Genomic DNA, 16,552 nt, shown 5'->3' with positions numbered 1-16,552 from the left:
GAGGATAAGATGGGTGGATCTGGGAGGTGGAGATGAGAGAGACGGGAGATGGATTAAAGGGACACTTTGGGAGTTGGATTCATGGTGGAGTGAAGAGACAGATTTAAGATTGAGGAGGAGAGCTGGACAGAGAAAAGAGGAGAGAGACTGGTGGGGACAAGAGATGAAGAGCTTTAGACTCAGAGGGAGAGATGGACAGGTGTACATAAATCTGTCACCACAGTAATTACCTGTAATTTAAGGAGCTCGTCACAGCTCTGTCAGCTGACAACCTGCAGTCACACAGGACTGTCTCTCATCCTTCATCACATCTTTAGTTGTTGTGGATCCATTTAGGCCTGAAACTTATTATTATTGTTATATTCTTTATTCATTAATCTGCTTGTTATTTTCTCCAGTGTTTTCCCTACGTTAATGTGTTTGTGGCGGCCTGACACAATCCACACTGACCGCCACATATTGATGTTCTATTATTTTACTCACCTGTTTAAAATGGATAAAATCTTGTTTAATTCAAGAGCTGCATTGATCGCTCTGTCTCTCGATATGGGGCACCGAGTTTAATGAATTATCTGCTTACCGCCCACTGCCACCAGCACCAGCACCAGTCAGTGGAGCTGCAACTATTAGTCGATTAAAATAAGTTGAAAAACCAACTACTTGATGATCATCGTTCCAAACATTTTCAAGCAAAAATGTGAAACCTTTGCTGGTTCCAGCTCCATGAATGTGCTGCTTGTCTTTGTCTTTCATGACGGTGAATGAAGAGTCGTTGGGTTTTGAGTTGTTAATATGTCACTTAGGATGTGGATTCACTCCCCCCTCAAATGTTTATGTTTAAGCTCAGTGTTGTAATACAACAACTGTACAACTCTAATACAAGATCGTTTCTTACCAGCTGGCTGCCATTGTTTCAAACAAACGTGTTCACATTGCATCACTCACCAGCAGGAGTGTTTATTGGCCCTGTGCGATGCAGTGAATTCAAGCGCCTTTTCTCCGTTTTCTCTGGTTCTGTAGCACCAGTTTCAAAAATATTTCCATCTTTCTACTGAAAGAAACATCTCAGTTTTATTAAAAGGTTGGGTTGCAGCAGCATTTGAGAGAGCGATCATCTCCAACCCGCTGCACTGTATCCAGCTCAGCTCCTGTAATGGAGCTGGCTTTCCTGATCATTTTGTCAAGTTTATTTTTGTCTGACATATGGGCACCCTCTCCCCAGCACGCCACAGTGAAAAAAAGAGCGCTGGCCATCACTGTATGGTAGATGGTGCACAACAGGGGTCAGCAGATGTTAAACAATCTAAGCCTTCTTAGAAAGTAAAGTCGGCGCTGACCCCTCTTGTGCACCGCCTCCATGTGACCACTCCAGTCAGAGCGTAAAATTAACACCTGCCAAGTGCCAATGGCGGGTAAAAAAATGAGTTTGCCGTGTAAAACAAAAACACACACCCACCAGTGGCCGATGGAAAATTTTGAATTGCATCTGAATTTTTTATGTGCTTCGACCAATTCTGCCAGCTGTGTCCAGGGACGGTTTTTGCTATGGGCAATGTGGGCGATCGCCCAGGGCGCAATCTATGTGAGAGCGCACGAACGGCCTCCAAAAAAAACCAAAAAAAAAAAACAAAACCTCGCCAGTTTTCCAGACTACTGCTCATTTCCATGTCAAGTTAGTGGAGTGGGCGCTGGGGCGCCCCTATTACCATGTTTCAACCAGCAGCAGAAAGGAAAGGCGAATCCTGGCGGTTGTGGGTTGAACGGGGGTCACAGACAGGAACACGGTGGAGGCTCATAGTGCTCTGCGGCGCAAGATAACGGCTTACCGGCGACAGAGAAGTCCGACTCCAGGTCCAGTAATTTCCTCTTTCGCTGGTGTCATGCCTGCCCAGTAGTACCTGGACCAACTGAGCCGTGGCGGCACACAGGTATGTGCCGTGTCAGAGGAGAAACGAGCCGTTCACATTTCCACAAATCTCACCGCACTTTAGGGACTGTTCTTTACTTATGAAGGGACTGTTCTTTACTTGTCAGGGGAGGAGAGTGGCTGGTTGATTCTTATTTTATTTATTTTATTTTGATCCCTCCTATGTTAATCACTTATTGATGGTGTTTTTGAAGTATGAATAAGTCAGTAAGTAATTTATTCCATTGAAATATCATTGATGTATTATAGAAAAGTGATTTATCTTTTTATAAATGACAAAAGGCACATCTGCCTCATTTTTGCTGTGGTATCGTGATACTACTACTGCAGCCTTTGCCGCAAGCATGCCAAAGAAACAGGAGGTCACTAGCCAATGGCAGATGAGGTAAAATGTTAATTTTACGCCCTGACTCCAGTCCAGCCGGTCATCCACCAGCACCCCCAGATACTTGTGGCTGGAGACCCTCTCCACCACAGTTCCCTGGATGATAATCGGCGCTGGTGGGGCCCTTCTTCTCCTGAAGTCCACCACAACCTCCTTGGCGTTGAGCAGGAGATGGTTGTGGTTGCTCCAGGCCACAAAGTCCTTAATGGTCCTCCTGTACTCCTCCTCTACCCCTCCCCCCTTGATGAGGCCGACCACCGCCGTGTCATCAGAGAACTTCTGTAGGAAGCAGCTGTTGGTGTTGTGCCGGTAGTCTGCCATTTAGATGGTGAACAGGAACGGTGCCAGCACGGTACCCTGCGGCACCCCCGTGCTGCTCTCCTTTATTTGAGTAATTTTCTAAGAGGAGACTTTTAACACAAACTTCATTAACAAAATGTTTCATGTTTCAGTTTTAGTTATAAAACGTTTGTTCAGCCATCAGTAACCTTCTGTTTTCAGTCCTTTTAGGATCAGTCTGACTGATAATAAGATAAATTCTGTGATGCTGTTGCAGCCCTAATAGAAGGCCATCCTTCCAGCGGTGAAGAACTTGTTTTAAGGGCGAATTTTCACCAGTTGTGAAATACTCAAAGAAATGCTTCACTTGCTGTATTAATGTGAGTAATGTAAGGCAACATTTGCTTCATGTTCGGTGTGAACAGACTTTAACTCACTTTCAAACAGCTGGTTGAGTCCAACTTAGTATCCAGAAACCTCCAGATGATGAGTTTACTGTCTTAAGAAAAATGGAGAAACCTGCGAATATTAACAGTTAAGAAGCTTGGACCGGTTCATTTCAACATAAGTTATGATTAACCAAATATTTGAATCAGTCCATTAATCAACTAATTGATTAACGGACCCCTTTTAAACCCATCTCCATCGCTGTGACACAGCAGTCCTCTTAATCAAACTCAACTCTGTAACTTTGCAAACTCATCGTGCACACAGCGCTCCAGTTCAGCACCAACAGCCCACTCCAGTATTAATGACTGTCAGTGTTGAGGCTGACCTGAGGTCAGTGAAGTGTTGGATGTTGGCAGATGTACGTTTTCTCTTCTCTGTGATGTGTTTGGAACAAACAGGATTAAAAGGTTTCAGAGCCCTTTTACATCAGACTGAGCCCCCCACAGGTCATGTGTGAGAGGAGAAATATGGATTTGTAAATCCGGATTAATTAACAGGAAACAGAGTGATGAAATATATAAATTTAGGAGCTCATTAGCTAAATAAGCTAAGCTGCACCACATGAGTCCAGAACAAACAGTGTGTGCTTCTGAAGTTGCGTCCTGCTGCGGAGCGCCCAGTTCAACAGTTTGGTAAAGAACACAGAAGAAATAAGTCCCGATTAGACTCACCAGAAAACACAACATTAGTTTGTTGTTTCGATCAGATTTTCTTCGTAATAATTTTCCTTTAGAAATGAGATATTTTAAAATAAAATGAGCCCTGAGCATGTGGAGGAGCCGCAGCTGTTTACTCATGAAAATGTAAAGCAGTTGACGACAGTGACATAGAAGTGTCTCCTCACACAAACTGTTGAAATAACGAGCAACAAGAGGAGAATTAATTATTTCCATTAATTAAAGCAAAGCAGAAAGAGCAGCATAAATTTACATGTGATCATGAAGTTAAAGATAAAGTTCACATTACGTGTTGACACAGAAGAATTTGCTAATATATTCACTCCCCAGCTTGATTAATGACATAATTAGCATAAATGGATGTGTTTCATATATCATGGTGATTACAGCAGCTCAAGTGTTTTGTTTACTGACACTTAAAATGTTGGTGATGTTTCATGTTCAGCCCGACGGGCAGCTCTGACTGTCACACCGGTTATTTATACACCTGCTTTAATCTTGTTTATTGCTGCTTTTTACTGCCTTGAATGTGAAGGAAAAAAATGAAACTAATATTTTTATTTAAACCAAAAGAGTCTTTTATAGAAACATTTACGTGTAGTTCAGGACGGAGGCTGATAATTAGCGATTTACAGAGGGAGAAATGGAGAAGTTGGACAGATAGAGAACAGCTGAGTCAGTCTCATTTAATGAACAGATAACTGATGATAGCTGTGCTCTGAATTAATTCACTCTAATGAACTGAGGTGCACTAAAACCATTTGGTTATTAGACTCAATTATAGAATAACATTTTCACAGAATATGAAGACACCTCTGTGGAAGAGTTTAGTTTGTCGTAAAAGAAGTTCTTTCCCACAACGCCGAGCCAATCAAATGTAGGCCACACGATATCAGCCTGATTACAGTGTGACGAGTCTAACTTGTGTAACAGCAGCAACAGAAAGTTTGCTGATGGAGCAGGCAGTTGGGGCTGTCCAGTCCCTCAGAGCTGGGGTGGCCAGCAGCAGCGATAAGTCTAACGCCTAAATTCCACTGGATGCGTGTCCGTTGCGGAATGGCTGCGCTGGTTATCCGCTGCGTGCTCCGCCGTCCGTCAACACCCCCTGGCTGCGTTTGCTGTGCGGAGTGGTGCAGCTCCGCCGGACAGCGGGAGTCACGAGGACCCACGAGATCTCGCGAATTCACGTGATATAACAAGATGTAGTTTCTATAAACAGAACCACAAAACCAGAGGAGTAGCTGGAAGACATCTGGGTGCACCTCCATGATTGACATCTCCTCGTCCATGGTGTCAACGGGGTGAAATGATGTCTGAAAACCTCCTTGCTGTTTTTCCTTAAAAACATTTCCCTGTTGATCACCACAGCACTAAAACCTCTCAGAGGAAAAGCTGGAATTAAGAAGTGTTTGGTCAGAGAATGTTGACGAATCATTTCGTGTTGTATTATTGAAATTCCAACATGGAGACAGATTGTTTGTTTGTTTTTTTCTTATAGTTGTTTTATTCAAGCAGTGAACTTGTGAAACACTGGGTTCTCCAACAGTGTGTTGTTTCGGTGTCTGAATGAACCGATGCTGATTAATGCTGCTCTCCTCACTGCACTCATGATGGCTCAGGCTCCACAGGTGTAACTGACTCTGAGCACTCTGTGGCTTCAAGTCTATTTGGTTCAGACTTCTGAATGAGCCCACAGCTGCAAAGTGTTTAGATGACACGTTGGTGAAGGTGTGCGAGCGAGTGTTGATGCTGTTTGTTTCTGTGCCTCCAGAGAACCCAGACAGGTGTGTGTTCCCCCTGTACCCCGGCACCCCCCTCACCCCCACCAGCTTGCTGTCACTGAAGCAGAGTCAGATCAGCTCCGCCGTCACTCTGCTCGAATTCTACTGCTACAAGAACCACTGGTCTCTGCCTGAGTACCACCTGTACTCCACACCGGGACAGGACGGGAAGCTGCTGCTCCTCTACAAGGTCTCTGCACCAAACACTACACACACACACACACACACACACACACACACATTTTAACTGCTGTTTATGTACAACAACACACCAGCGTTCTGCAGATAAACAACAGACCTCTGCAGGAAGTGCTGTCCACCATTGACATCATCTCACCTCACATTACTTTACTGTACCAAGTGTTGGTGTGTATTCGTCCTGAACTGCTCAGTATGCGATATATATTCTGTTTGGTTCACCCTCTGCCCAAACAATTACTGTCAAAATATCCTGGTTATGTTTAGTACTCGCACACACAAATAGAAATTCTAGAGTGTGAGTTTTACCTGGAAAGTTTGGAGAACGAAAACTGACACAACTATGAGTAAATAAACAGATTTACAGTACAGGCCAAAAGTTTGGACACACCTTCTCATTCAATGCGTTTTCTTTATTTTCATGACTATTTACATTGTAGATTCTCACTGAAGGCATCAAAACTATGAATGAACACATGTGGAGTTATGTACTTAACAAAAAAAGGTGAAATAACTGAAAACATGTTTTATATTCTAGTTTCTTCAAAATAGCCACCCTTTGCTCTGATTACTGCTTTGCACACTCTTGGCATTCTCTCCATGAGCTTCAAGAGGTAGTCACCTGAAATGGTTTTCCAACAGTCTTGAAGGAGTTCCCAGAGGTGTTTAGCACTTGTTGGCCCCTTTGCCTTCACTCTGCGGTCCAGCTCACCCCAAACCATCTGGATTGGGTTCAGGTCCGGTGACTGTGGAGGCCAGGTCATCTGCCGCAGCACTCCATCACTCTCCTTCTTGGTCAAATAGCCCTTACACAGCCTGGAGGTGTGTTTGGGGTCATTGTCCTGTTGAAAAATAAATGATGGTCCAACTAAACGCAAACCGGATGGGATGGCATGTCGCTGCAGGATGCTGTGGTAGCCATGCTGGTTCAGTGTGCCTTCAATTTTGAATAAATCCCCAACAGTGTCACCAGCAAAACACCCCCACACCATCACACCTCCTCCTCCATGCTTCACAGTGGGAACCAGGCATGTGGAATCCATCCGTTCACCTTTTCTGCGTCTCACAAAGACACGGCGGTTGGAACCAAAGATCTCAAATTTGGACTCATCAGACCAAAGCACAGATTTCCACTGGTCTAATGTCCATTCCTTGTGTTTCTTGGCCCAAACAAATCTCTTCTGCTTGTTGCCTCTCCTTAGCAGTGGTTTCCTAGCAGCTATTTGACCATGAAGGCCTGATTGGCGCAGTCTCCTCTTAACAGTTGTTCTAGAGATGGGTCTGCTGCTAGAACTCTGTGTGGCATTCATCTGGTCTCTGATCTGAGCTGCTGTTAACTTGCCATTTCTGAGGCTGGTGACTCGGATGAACTTATCCTCAGAAGCAGAGGTGACTCTTGGTCTTCCTTTCCTGGGTCGGTCCTCATGTGTGCCAGTTTGGTTGTAGCGCTTGATGGTTTTTGCGACTCCACTTGGGGACACATTTAAAGTTTTTGCAATTTTCCGGACTGACTGACCTTCATTTCTTAAAGTAATGATGGCCACTGGTTTTTCTTTAGTTAGCTGATTGGTTCTTGCCATAATATGAATTTTAACAGTTGTCCAATAGGGCTGTCGGCTGTGTATTAACCTGACTTCTGCACAACACAACTGATGGTCCCAACCCCATTGATAAAGCAAGAAATTCCACTAATTAACCCTGATAAGGCACACCTGTGAAGTGGAAACCATTTCAGGTGACTACCTCTTGAAGCTCATGGAGAGAATGCCAAGAGTGTGCAAAGCAGTAATCAGAGCAAAGGGTGGCTATTTTGAAGAAACTAGAATATAAAACATGTTTTCAGTTATTTCACCTTTTTTTGTTAAGTACATAACTCCACATGTGTTCATTCATAGTTTTGATGCCTTCAGTGAGAATCTACAATGTAAATAGTCATGAAAATAAAGAAAACGCATTGAATGAGAAGGTGTGTCCAAACTTTTGGCCTGTACTGTATGTATTTATTTATTTGTTTATTTATTCCTGTATTTATTTATACATGTATTTATTTATATATTAATTTCTTTATTCCTCTTATTATTTATACATGTATGTATTTATTTATACATGTATTTATTTATATATTAATTTCTTTATTCCTCTTATTATTTATACATGTATGTATTTATTTATTTGTTTATTTATCTCTGTATTTATTTAAACATATTTGAGTCAGCCTCCCTATGTTGGGGCACTTGTCCCTGTGTATTAGCTGCAGCATGTGGCTGAGCCCAGTCAGTGGACGCTGAGTTGTGTCTGAACGTTGCTGCTGTAAATCACTAGTTTCATATATGTCCAGTCTGACATTGTGACAACAGAGCAGTGTGTGTTGCTGCAGTGAGGAGTCAGTGTCTCGGCCAGGTTCACTTTGTTTCCTGAGCATTTTATCTCTCAGCAGCCTCGTCTGTATGTGTCGTGTGCATCTGTCTGTTGATCGGCAAAATGTTTTCACGCTGCTGATCTGCTTCAGAGACCAGTCCGTATTGTCACTGACTCTTTCTTGGCTACTTGTGATCATCTGCCTCGTGCTGTCTGACGGTGACACAGGACAGTAGTGGGAATGCAGTCACAGCTAACTGTAGAGTGTGTCGCTGCAGAGATGTGACCAAACTGTGTCCCAGAGAAGACAGAATTAAAGTCTCGCTGCAGCCATTAGGGAAGACGAATAAATAATAGAGGACATGGAATACATAAATGTTTATTTGTTTGTGTATATGTGTGTGTGTGTGTGTAGGTGATGATCCCATCAACACAAAGCACCTTCATCCCAGACAAGCTGTGTGTGCTGCTGGATGATGCCAAAGAACTGGCCGCACAGACGACCCTGTGGAACCTTGGTACTGTTCACACACACACACACACACACAGATTTCTGATCCGTCTTGGCTGTTAGCTGGATGTTTACTTGCTGTATGCATAAACAGTGTGTTTACACACGCCATAAGAGTAAACAGGGCCGAGGTGATGCAGCCTGTGCCGCACAGCTTCACACAGCCTGAGGAGCTCAACACGCTGCCACATTTACATTTCACTTCAGGAGTTACAGTCGGGAAGTAAAAACTTTAACCAGCCAGGTCTCTGAGTTTAGACACAAAAACAAAAACAACATATTTGCTCCTCGTGTGTTTGTTTGATGTTTCTTTGACAAATGGCTCATTAAAGAGTTGATTATTAGCAGCTGGCTGTGACATCAGAGGTGGCGACTCGTTAGGGCTGAGATCACCAAGTCAGTGTGATGATTAACTGCCATATTTACCTCTGTAATGACCACTGTAACAATGTCTTGATAAGTGCACCCGCACACAGGATCGTCTGTCCTCACTGTGGACCTCTGACTGTTTGTATGTCCCGTACAAAAAAACAGAAAACAGTGGATTATGATTCATTTAATCACATGTAGCAGTTCAGAATAGGGATGCACACGATTAGACGGCTAAATGATTAAATGTGACCCCCTTGCTAGTCAGCACCAGAAATATTAGTTGGTTAAACCAATCAGTGTTTTATTATTTCTTTCTGGCTCTCAACGAAGGCGGACGCTTTTTCTCTTGGTCCCTCCCTTCCCCTATCTGCCCTGCCTGCTGCCCGTCTGCTTGTCTCGTGCTGTCTCTGTCTGATCTATCGGAGCCTCTCTCTGCATTTCTCTCCGAAAACTAATACCTTGGATTTTATTAGCTGGTCTCTCAACGCAATTGACCAAATTTTCTCGACAAGGAGACTGGGCAAAGGAGAGCCCGCCTGCCCTGACGGAACGTTTGCAGCCGGATACACGATGGACTCCTGGGAGAAGTGGAGCATCGTGTGCCTGTCGATCCTTTCCGTTGAGGATGCTGAAGACGTCTACATAATTGGAATTATGATAACAGGCATTCTGCTGTTTGGAGTTAGCAGCTTCCTGATCTATCGCAAAGTTCAGAAGACGTTGGCAGCACTTTTGGCAATTGAGAAGCTGCCCGTCATGACTGAGGGAACGTGCAGGGCTGTCAACACTCAGACTCAAGCGATATGTGAGTTCAGTCGCAAGCTGGGTGCGATTCCTGAACTCCTTCGCAAGATGGATGCCAACTTGGAGAAGTTGTCAGCCTGGCTCTGCTGAAACTGGCCACCAATTCGGACATATTGGAAGCAAGCCACCGGGAGACTCAGAGAGACTCAAAGGCAGATGACAAATTGCAGTGTCGGCCTGACCCAAAACAACTGTTACCTTCATTGGCTCCCTGAGATAACCAGCTCTCCCAAGGCCGGTTACCTCTCCACTCTCCTGGATGTTATGCAGACAAGATGCTCCGGCCCTATCTCCCCCCCACCACCCCCTCCTCCTGTGAACTTTGTTTCTGGATCAGAACTCTCCGAGGTCGTCTCCACGGCAACGGCCGTGTCTTCGTCATCAGTTATCAGACGGCAGAGACAATGGGTTGGGACTGAGTGGAGATGAAGTACATGGACTTACACATACACACACATGAAGACACATAACACCCACACCCCGTCCAACTCAACGTCGCAGTGTAGCATAGGAGGGTGATGCGATGCGCCCAAATGTGGCTGCGTGCGCCCCCCAGTGTCTGTGCTGCGACACCTCCCCTCCCCAACACCCCCCCCCCCATATGTGCAAGTCTTTGAGTTTTGTTGTAATGTCTTATTATGTTGCTTATGTGCTGAGGTGTTTTTGTTCCTATTCCCACACTGTGTACAGGAGCCTAGTTTGGGAGATGCTTTTTTTCCCCCTCTTCCTCCCTCTTGTTCTCCTTTTTTCATCTAAGTAAACGGGGCGCTGCTCGTGTGGCGACCCACAGTTCTCCCGCTCCTGTCCTCCCCTGTTCTGTTGTGTGGGGGTGGGAGGGGCAGGTTTTCAATATTTGTTGTATTTTTTTTTTTTTTTTGTATGTTTTTAGTTTGTAAAGCGCTTTGGGGTTGCATTTTTGATGTATGAAAGGCGCTATATGAATAAAGTTTGATTGATTGATTCATGTACAAGGCAGCTTAACTGTCATGCAGCTGCCTGCCACTAGTAGGTGCTACAGAGCCATCAGACAGCAGGCTCCAAAGGGCTCTTAATGCACACAGTATGTTTGGGACAGTGTTTCAAATACTTAACAATAAATTGTGTTAAATTTTGACTGTTTTCTGAGTGTTTCCCTTTTTTAGACTCGACTACTGTTAATTAAAAATTTCGTTGACAGGGAAATTAGTCGCCAGGAACATCCCTAGTTCAGAACCAGTGAAGCCAACCTGGCAACTTTAATGCAAGATTTGGCAACTTTTTCAAACCCTCTCAGGCCATGATCACACAGAAAGCATTTTGCAGGTTGCAGGTTGACTCGGTGGCAGTTTGACAACCTGCTGTCTATCGTCAAGCTGTATAGCTCTGGGTATCCAGCAACCGCTACCGCCAGTTGCCAACTGTAAACTTGTTGTCGTGACCACCACAGAAGCCCCGCCTCTCAAATCATCTGGTTAGACAATGGGAAAACAGATGATGAAAAAAGAGAAGACATGGGGCGCTTTTCTGCTTTGAGTTTAAGTTATTCAGCTCGAGGAGTTCAGAGCTGTCCGGCAAAAACACCAGGCACCTAGAGTGCAGAAACACGAGGCGCGTCGCAAAAACAGCGGGCAAAAAGCTTCATTCTCATGAAAAACAAGTACAAAAGCCGCCTCCAGCTGCTGATATACTTTCTGTGGGATCAGGGCCTCCGCTAGTCTCTGAGCTAGCCCCGACTCTCCGTTTAGATCCAACCGGAGCACCGAGCCCTGGTTTGTTATTCAGGTTCAAGTGGGAAGAAGCAGCGGGTTTATCGGGCAGCTGAGTGAAGTGGAGCCTGCGGAGGAAACACCGGGACCGTCTGGATGTAATAGTCCGTGGAGGTGCTGCGGTGCTCGGCTGCACAGATAGGAAACCCCTCGGCTGACAGGATGTACCACTCTCTCACGCCGCTCTCTCTCACGCAGGCGCAGAACGTACGTGCTACTTGGCCGTCGGATGTAGTCCGTGTAGTGTGTTCAAATGCAACTGACACAGGGCGACGTGAGGCGACGTAGACGACGCAACAGTTGGCTTTCGTCACTGCTAGTTCTTTGATGTCAGTTTGGTGTGTCCGCACCTTCAGAGACTTTATTTCTAAAAAGCGTCTAGCAACAAATTTAGAGACTTGTTAAGACTATCGGGAAACATATAAATTAGATTGTGTTTAATTCCCGTGCATGCTGCTCAGAGGAATCAAAGTCAACGGCTGCTCTGCTAAATCTCTCATCTCTGCTTTTGCACAGCAGCACTGTGCAGGTACCGACTAGGCCTTAGCGTCCTTCTTGTCTTCACTGAAATGTGAGTCATGCTTCTAGTTTATAGAAGCTGATAAGAGACCTGCATGATTACTGCGCTTCCAGAATTCACAAAAACCGCAAAGTATGATTGATCACTGTGACCAGTGACTCACTTTGAGTTACTGTTTCCATCAAAGCAGTCTGGTGGCTTTAACCAGAGCATAACATAAAGGTGTCAGCTGGGTGTTGTAAAGGGCTGCCTGACAGCGCTGAAGCAGTGAAAGTATTCTACATATAGCCTACACTTAAACTGGTGATGGTTTATTCCAGGTGGTCCTATGTTTGTGTGGCTAAAACACATTTTGCTGCTGCCTCCGTCCACAGTCACCTGACTTCCTTGACAGAAACAGTCATTGAACCTCAGCTCTCACATCATTCAGATGCTTTGTTGAGGGGGTTTGTTGTTGGATTTAATCCACCAAAGTTGTGAAATGGTTCCAACATGTCAGAGTATCATTGAGAACCTATCAGGATCAAGTGTCGGGCAATCAAAGGATGTTACAGTTCAAGATATCCTGTTGGAAAATGAGAAGGACAGAGAGAGTCCAGTGTATTCTCCAGCATGTTGGCTCCGGCCATCAGAAGTGTGATTTACTCTCTCTGAGTGATTCACTACTGAAGGACGAGGTCATGTGATGATGTGCTCCCCTGATTGACACCAGACCCCACCCCACCTTGACTTTTATTTCTTCAGTTTGTTCAGTGTCACAGGATTTTCCCTGGCAGTGATTTCAGACTGCGGCAGAGTGAAGCAAATGTTGTGACTGAGCTCATAAAGCCGAAGAAGTGATGCTGTAAAATGTAATATAGTTTAACTGCTCCGTGTACTGTGTGTGTGTGTGTGTGTGTGTGTGTGTGGTCAAAGCAGCTGTTCTCATGAGATATTAATAATCATGGCCCTTGCTTACAGAAAGTATACAGTGGACAGTTAATGTGTATACATATATATATATATATATGTATATATATATATACTTTATTCATGCATTTTAAAGCAGTCTCTTTGTATTCATATAGAGCTGGATGTGTTTCAGCAGCCTGTGTTTGCATTATTACTTTTTTACTGTCTCAATCTAACCGTCATCATTTATTCACATTCACATTATTATTTCCTTTTGTTCTGCTGAAATTAAACTGGGCTGGACGGCAAATAGCACGCTGAGAGGAACCTGGGCCGATGTGAGCGCCGCTGAGTTTTCATGAGTTCTTTAATTCCCTGCTCACCTGACTGCAGCAGAGAGGCAGCGGTTAGCTGACGTGTTGTGTCGTGTGTTGACTCACAGCTGCTACGTGTCTGAGCTGGTGCCATCTGGAGCTCCCTGTTGATCAAAGCCCAGCTGCAGGAACAACGTGTCGTAGATTTGAGGAGTTCTGCTCAAAATGAGATCTTTGAAACAAATATCAGCAGCTGCAAACAGATCAAACAGATCTGCATCACTAAATCAGTCACATCCTCTGAGTCGTTACCTGCTGGAGTCAGTGTTACAGAAAGTTGGCATCGTAGAGAAGGCGTGATAAACTTTTCAGAGCACAACGAGAATTTAACATGGTTTCCCTCACTGACCTGCAGGCAGCAGGTTCTTGTCTCAGCTGCTCTCTCATGTCCCTGCGCTGCGAGGCTCCGCCCACCAGCCAAACCACACACAATTAAAACAGTTTCTCTGACACTCTGAAGAGGAGAGTTGCTGCTGGACGTTGGCCCTGTGTGGACACTTTTAATCAAACTCTTGTTACACCACGAGTTACTTATTGTTCTCTGAGCTCCGGAGGGAGCAGAGTCTCTGCAGCTGATGGAGCTCAGCCCCTCGCTCCTCCTTTATCTCCCTCCGTCCCATCGCTGCAGGACCTCATGCATTTTTAATGTCTCTCTCTTCATTTGCAGAAGGGCTTAATGACTTGATTAAAATTAATTGAAATAATTGTGATTTCACTCTGTCCAGTGTTGCACGTGCCATTTGAGCTCTGATTATTCCTATAAATTAGATCCAGCTTTGTTGTTTCACACAGTTTTTAGTTTTAAAACATTTGCACCAAGTATCTTGTGTCTACGTGACGTTTACCAACGGTGCTGTTTCCACTGCGGCCCGTCTTCTTCTTTTTCTTTCTGCCTTTGCTGCATGTCATAGCCCTAGGGCTGGGCGGTATGATAAAATTTTCATATCACGGTTTTAAGAAAAAATCATATCGGTTTCACGGTATTTCACGGTGTTTTGCTCAGGTTCGGCCAACTTGACATGCTGCTGTGTTGTGTGGGAAACACTGCCCTTTTTGGTACGAGTTCTTCTGGGTCATTGTGTACACTTTGCTTTCAGGACTGTCTCCGGCAGCCATTCTCGCCTCTAAACTTTTCTATATGCTCTCACTCTCACCCGCTCAAGCGTGCCTGTGGTGTGCAGCGGTGAAATGCGTCCCTGCTGAAACACTTTCCTGCCGCGCACGTTCCGGACGTTGTTTGGGCTATTCACCGGTATTGCGGTATATGAAAAATTCATATCATAACGAAAATAAATACCGGTTTTCGGTACAAATCGGTATACCGCCCAGCCCTACATAGCCCCTCTCCCCACTTAATGCTGTCGCTGCCCTATCAAATGAAGGGCCCCAAAAAATATCTTAAAAATTGGGTCATGTTTTCTGTATTCACGAGAAAAGTCCATATGAACGCCTGACTTGTGGTTTTCACGACGAAGTTTGCTGAACGCTTAGAGTTCACAAGTGGTGACATGTTTCCTGACGTCTTCAGGGATGGCGAAAGCCACGGAAGTTATTGTTTCAGTGTCTTGTCTGTCCATTCTGTCCTATTCTCATGAACACAGTATCTCTACAACGCCTCAGATTTGGCACAAACATCCACTTGGACTCAACAATTAACTGATTAGGTGGTTGACGGTTAAAGGTCAACATCACTGTGACCTCATCTGTATAATTCTTGTGAATGCAACATTTCAAGAATACTTTGAGGAAGTTTTTAGAATTATTTTTATTTCTTTTCTTTTTTTTTTTTTTTTTCAAATTTGGCACAAACGTCCATTTGGAGTGAAAAATAAACTGATTATAATTTGGAGGTCAAAGGTCAGTGTGACCTCAAAAAACATGTTTTTGTCCATAACTGAAGAATTCATTCACTAATTCTGACCAAACTTGACACAAATGTCTAACAGGATAAAATAATGAAGGTCAAAAGGTCAAAGGTCAGCTTGACTGTGACATCATCATGTTCTAACGTCATATCTCAGGAACAGAAGGGGAGACATTTGTCATACAGCCACGGGACAGTGATTCTAGTGTTGGGGGAGTTTTCCCTGCCCTGAGTGGAGGGTGTGAGGACAGAAGGAGTTTGCTGTACAGACTGTTTGAGGCAAATGTGTGATTTGTGACACTGGGCTGCACAAACAAACAAACGAGGCCAACTGGAAAACGTCTCTGTGTCACAACAGTTTGTATCCTCTTTAAAAGATGTGGGGACTGAACCTCAGTCAAAGACCGGACAGTAAACCTCAGTGCTTGTTGTGTTACTGTTGTTTTCCTTCTCTTTGTTGCCCCTGACTTCTTCACCCGTGACCTTCAGAGTGTAAAATGGTACAAAGCTCTTAAAGTTCTGATTCGCTGTAAAGATGATGAATCGTTGAGCATTAACTTAAAAGTTTCGTCCCATTCGGTGGTATTTAGTGATTTATTGCAGCACGTTTAAAGTGACCCTGTGGAGTTTTCTCGTTAGCAGCAGTGTGTGTCTCAGCGTGTCCTCGACGCCCAACAGCAGGCTGAGAGCATTCACAGCTCTGAGTCTGTCAGCACAGTGAAACCTGCAGTCTTCACACCAGCTATTGATTTACATCCAGAGGGACTGTTGCATTCTTTACTTCCTCTCGCTCCATCCTTTCCCCCCCATCATCCCCCTGTATCCCGCTCTTCCTCCCTCCATGTTTTCCTCCTCCTCACCCCCCTCTCCTCTCTCTCTCTCTCTCTCTCCTCACAGACTCATCCATCCTGAGCTCAGTGGCTTCCTGTGATTCCCCCAGCAGCTCTTCTCCTCCGCTCGCCGCCCCCGCCTCCGCCACCTCTCCCGGGATACTGACCTGCGGCGGCAGAGCCTTCGCCTCCTGCCTCTCTCCTCCTCCTCCTCCTCCCCCTCTCTCTCCCTTCACCCTCTCTCCTGCCCTCTCCTCTCTGTCCTCGCTCCCCCCGGCTGCCTCCCAGACTCCAAGGCTCTACATCAACTCCCAGTCGCCTTTCTACTGACGGTGAGACGCACACATGACTGTATAATGCTGAAGTGTTAAACTGTGGGCGCCACACGGGTTTATGTTTCCTGCTGCACACAGCTGTTTGTGAATTCACCACAATAACCTATGAATGCATTAATCACGTGTTCATGCTCCAAAAATGCTTTATTTAGCAGGTATTTGCTGAAAACATAATGAGCATGGAGAATAAATGATGACTTAAGTATAAAAGTAAATGTGGAAATACATAAATGTATGAATAAATACAAGAT

The 16,552-nt window shown here is 44.8% G+C and overlaps 1 protein-coding gene across 1 annotated transcript in view; it reads left to right on the top strand.

Moving 5' to 3' along the window:
• rbm46 (RNA binding motif protein 46) overlaps positions 1–16,552 on the top strand; it is a 38,997-nt gene that overhangs the window by 13,648 nt on the left and 8,797 nt on the right. The window contains exons 8-10 of the mRNA XM_033651846.2: positions 5,490–5,689; positions 8,471–8,573; positions 16,034–16,298. Of these exons, the coding sequence (XP_033507737.1) occupies positions 5,490–5,689; positions 8,471–8,573; positions 16,034–16,296 (566 nt within the window). The 3' untranslated portion in view covers positions 16,297–16,298. The remainder of the gene's footprint in view (positions 1–5,489; positions 5,690–8,470; positions 8,574–16,033; positions 16,299–16,552) is intronic.

Source organism: Epinephelus lanceolatus, chromosome 22 (genome assembly GCF_041903045.1).
Source record: "Epinephelus lanceolatus isolate andai-2023 chromosome 22, ASM4190304v1, whole genome shotgun sequence".
Taxonomy (NCBI): domain Eukaryota; kingdom Metazoa; phylum Chordata; class Actinopteri; order Perciformes; family Serranidae; genus Epinephelus; species Epinephelus lanceolatus.
This window is presented reverse-complemented; position numbering and strand designations above follow the sequence as displayed.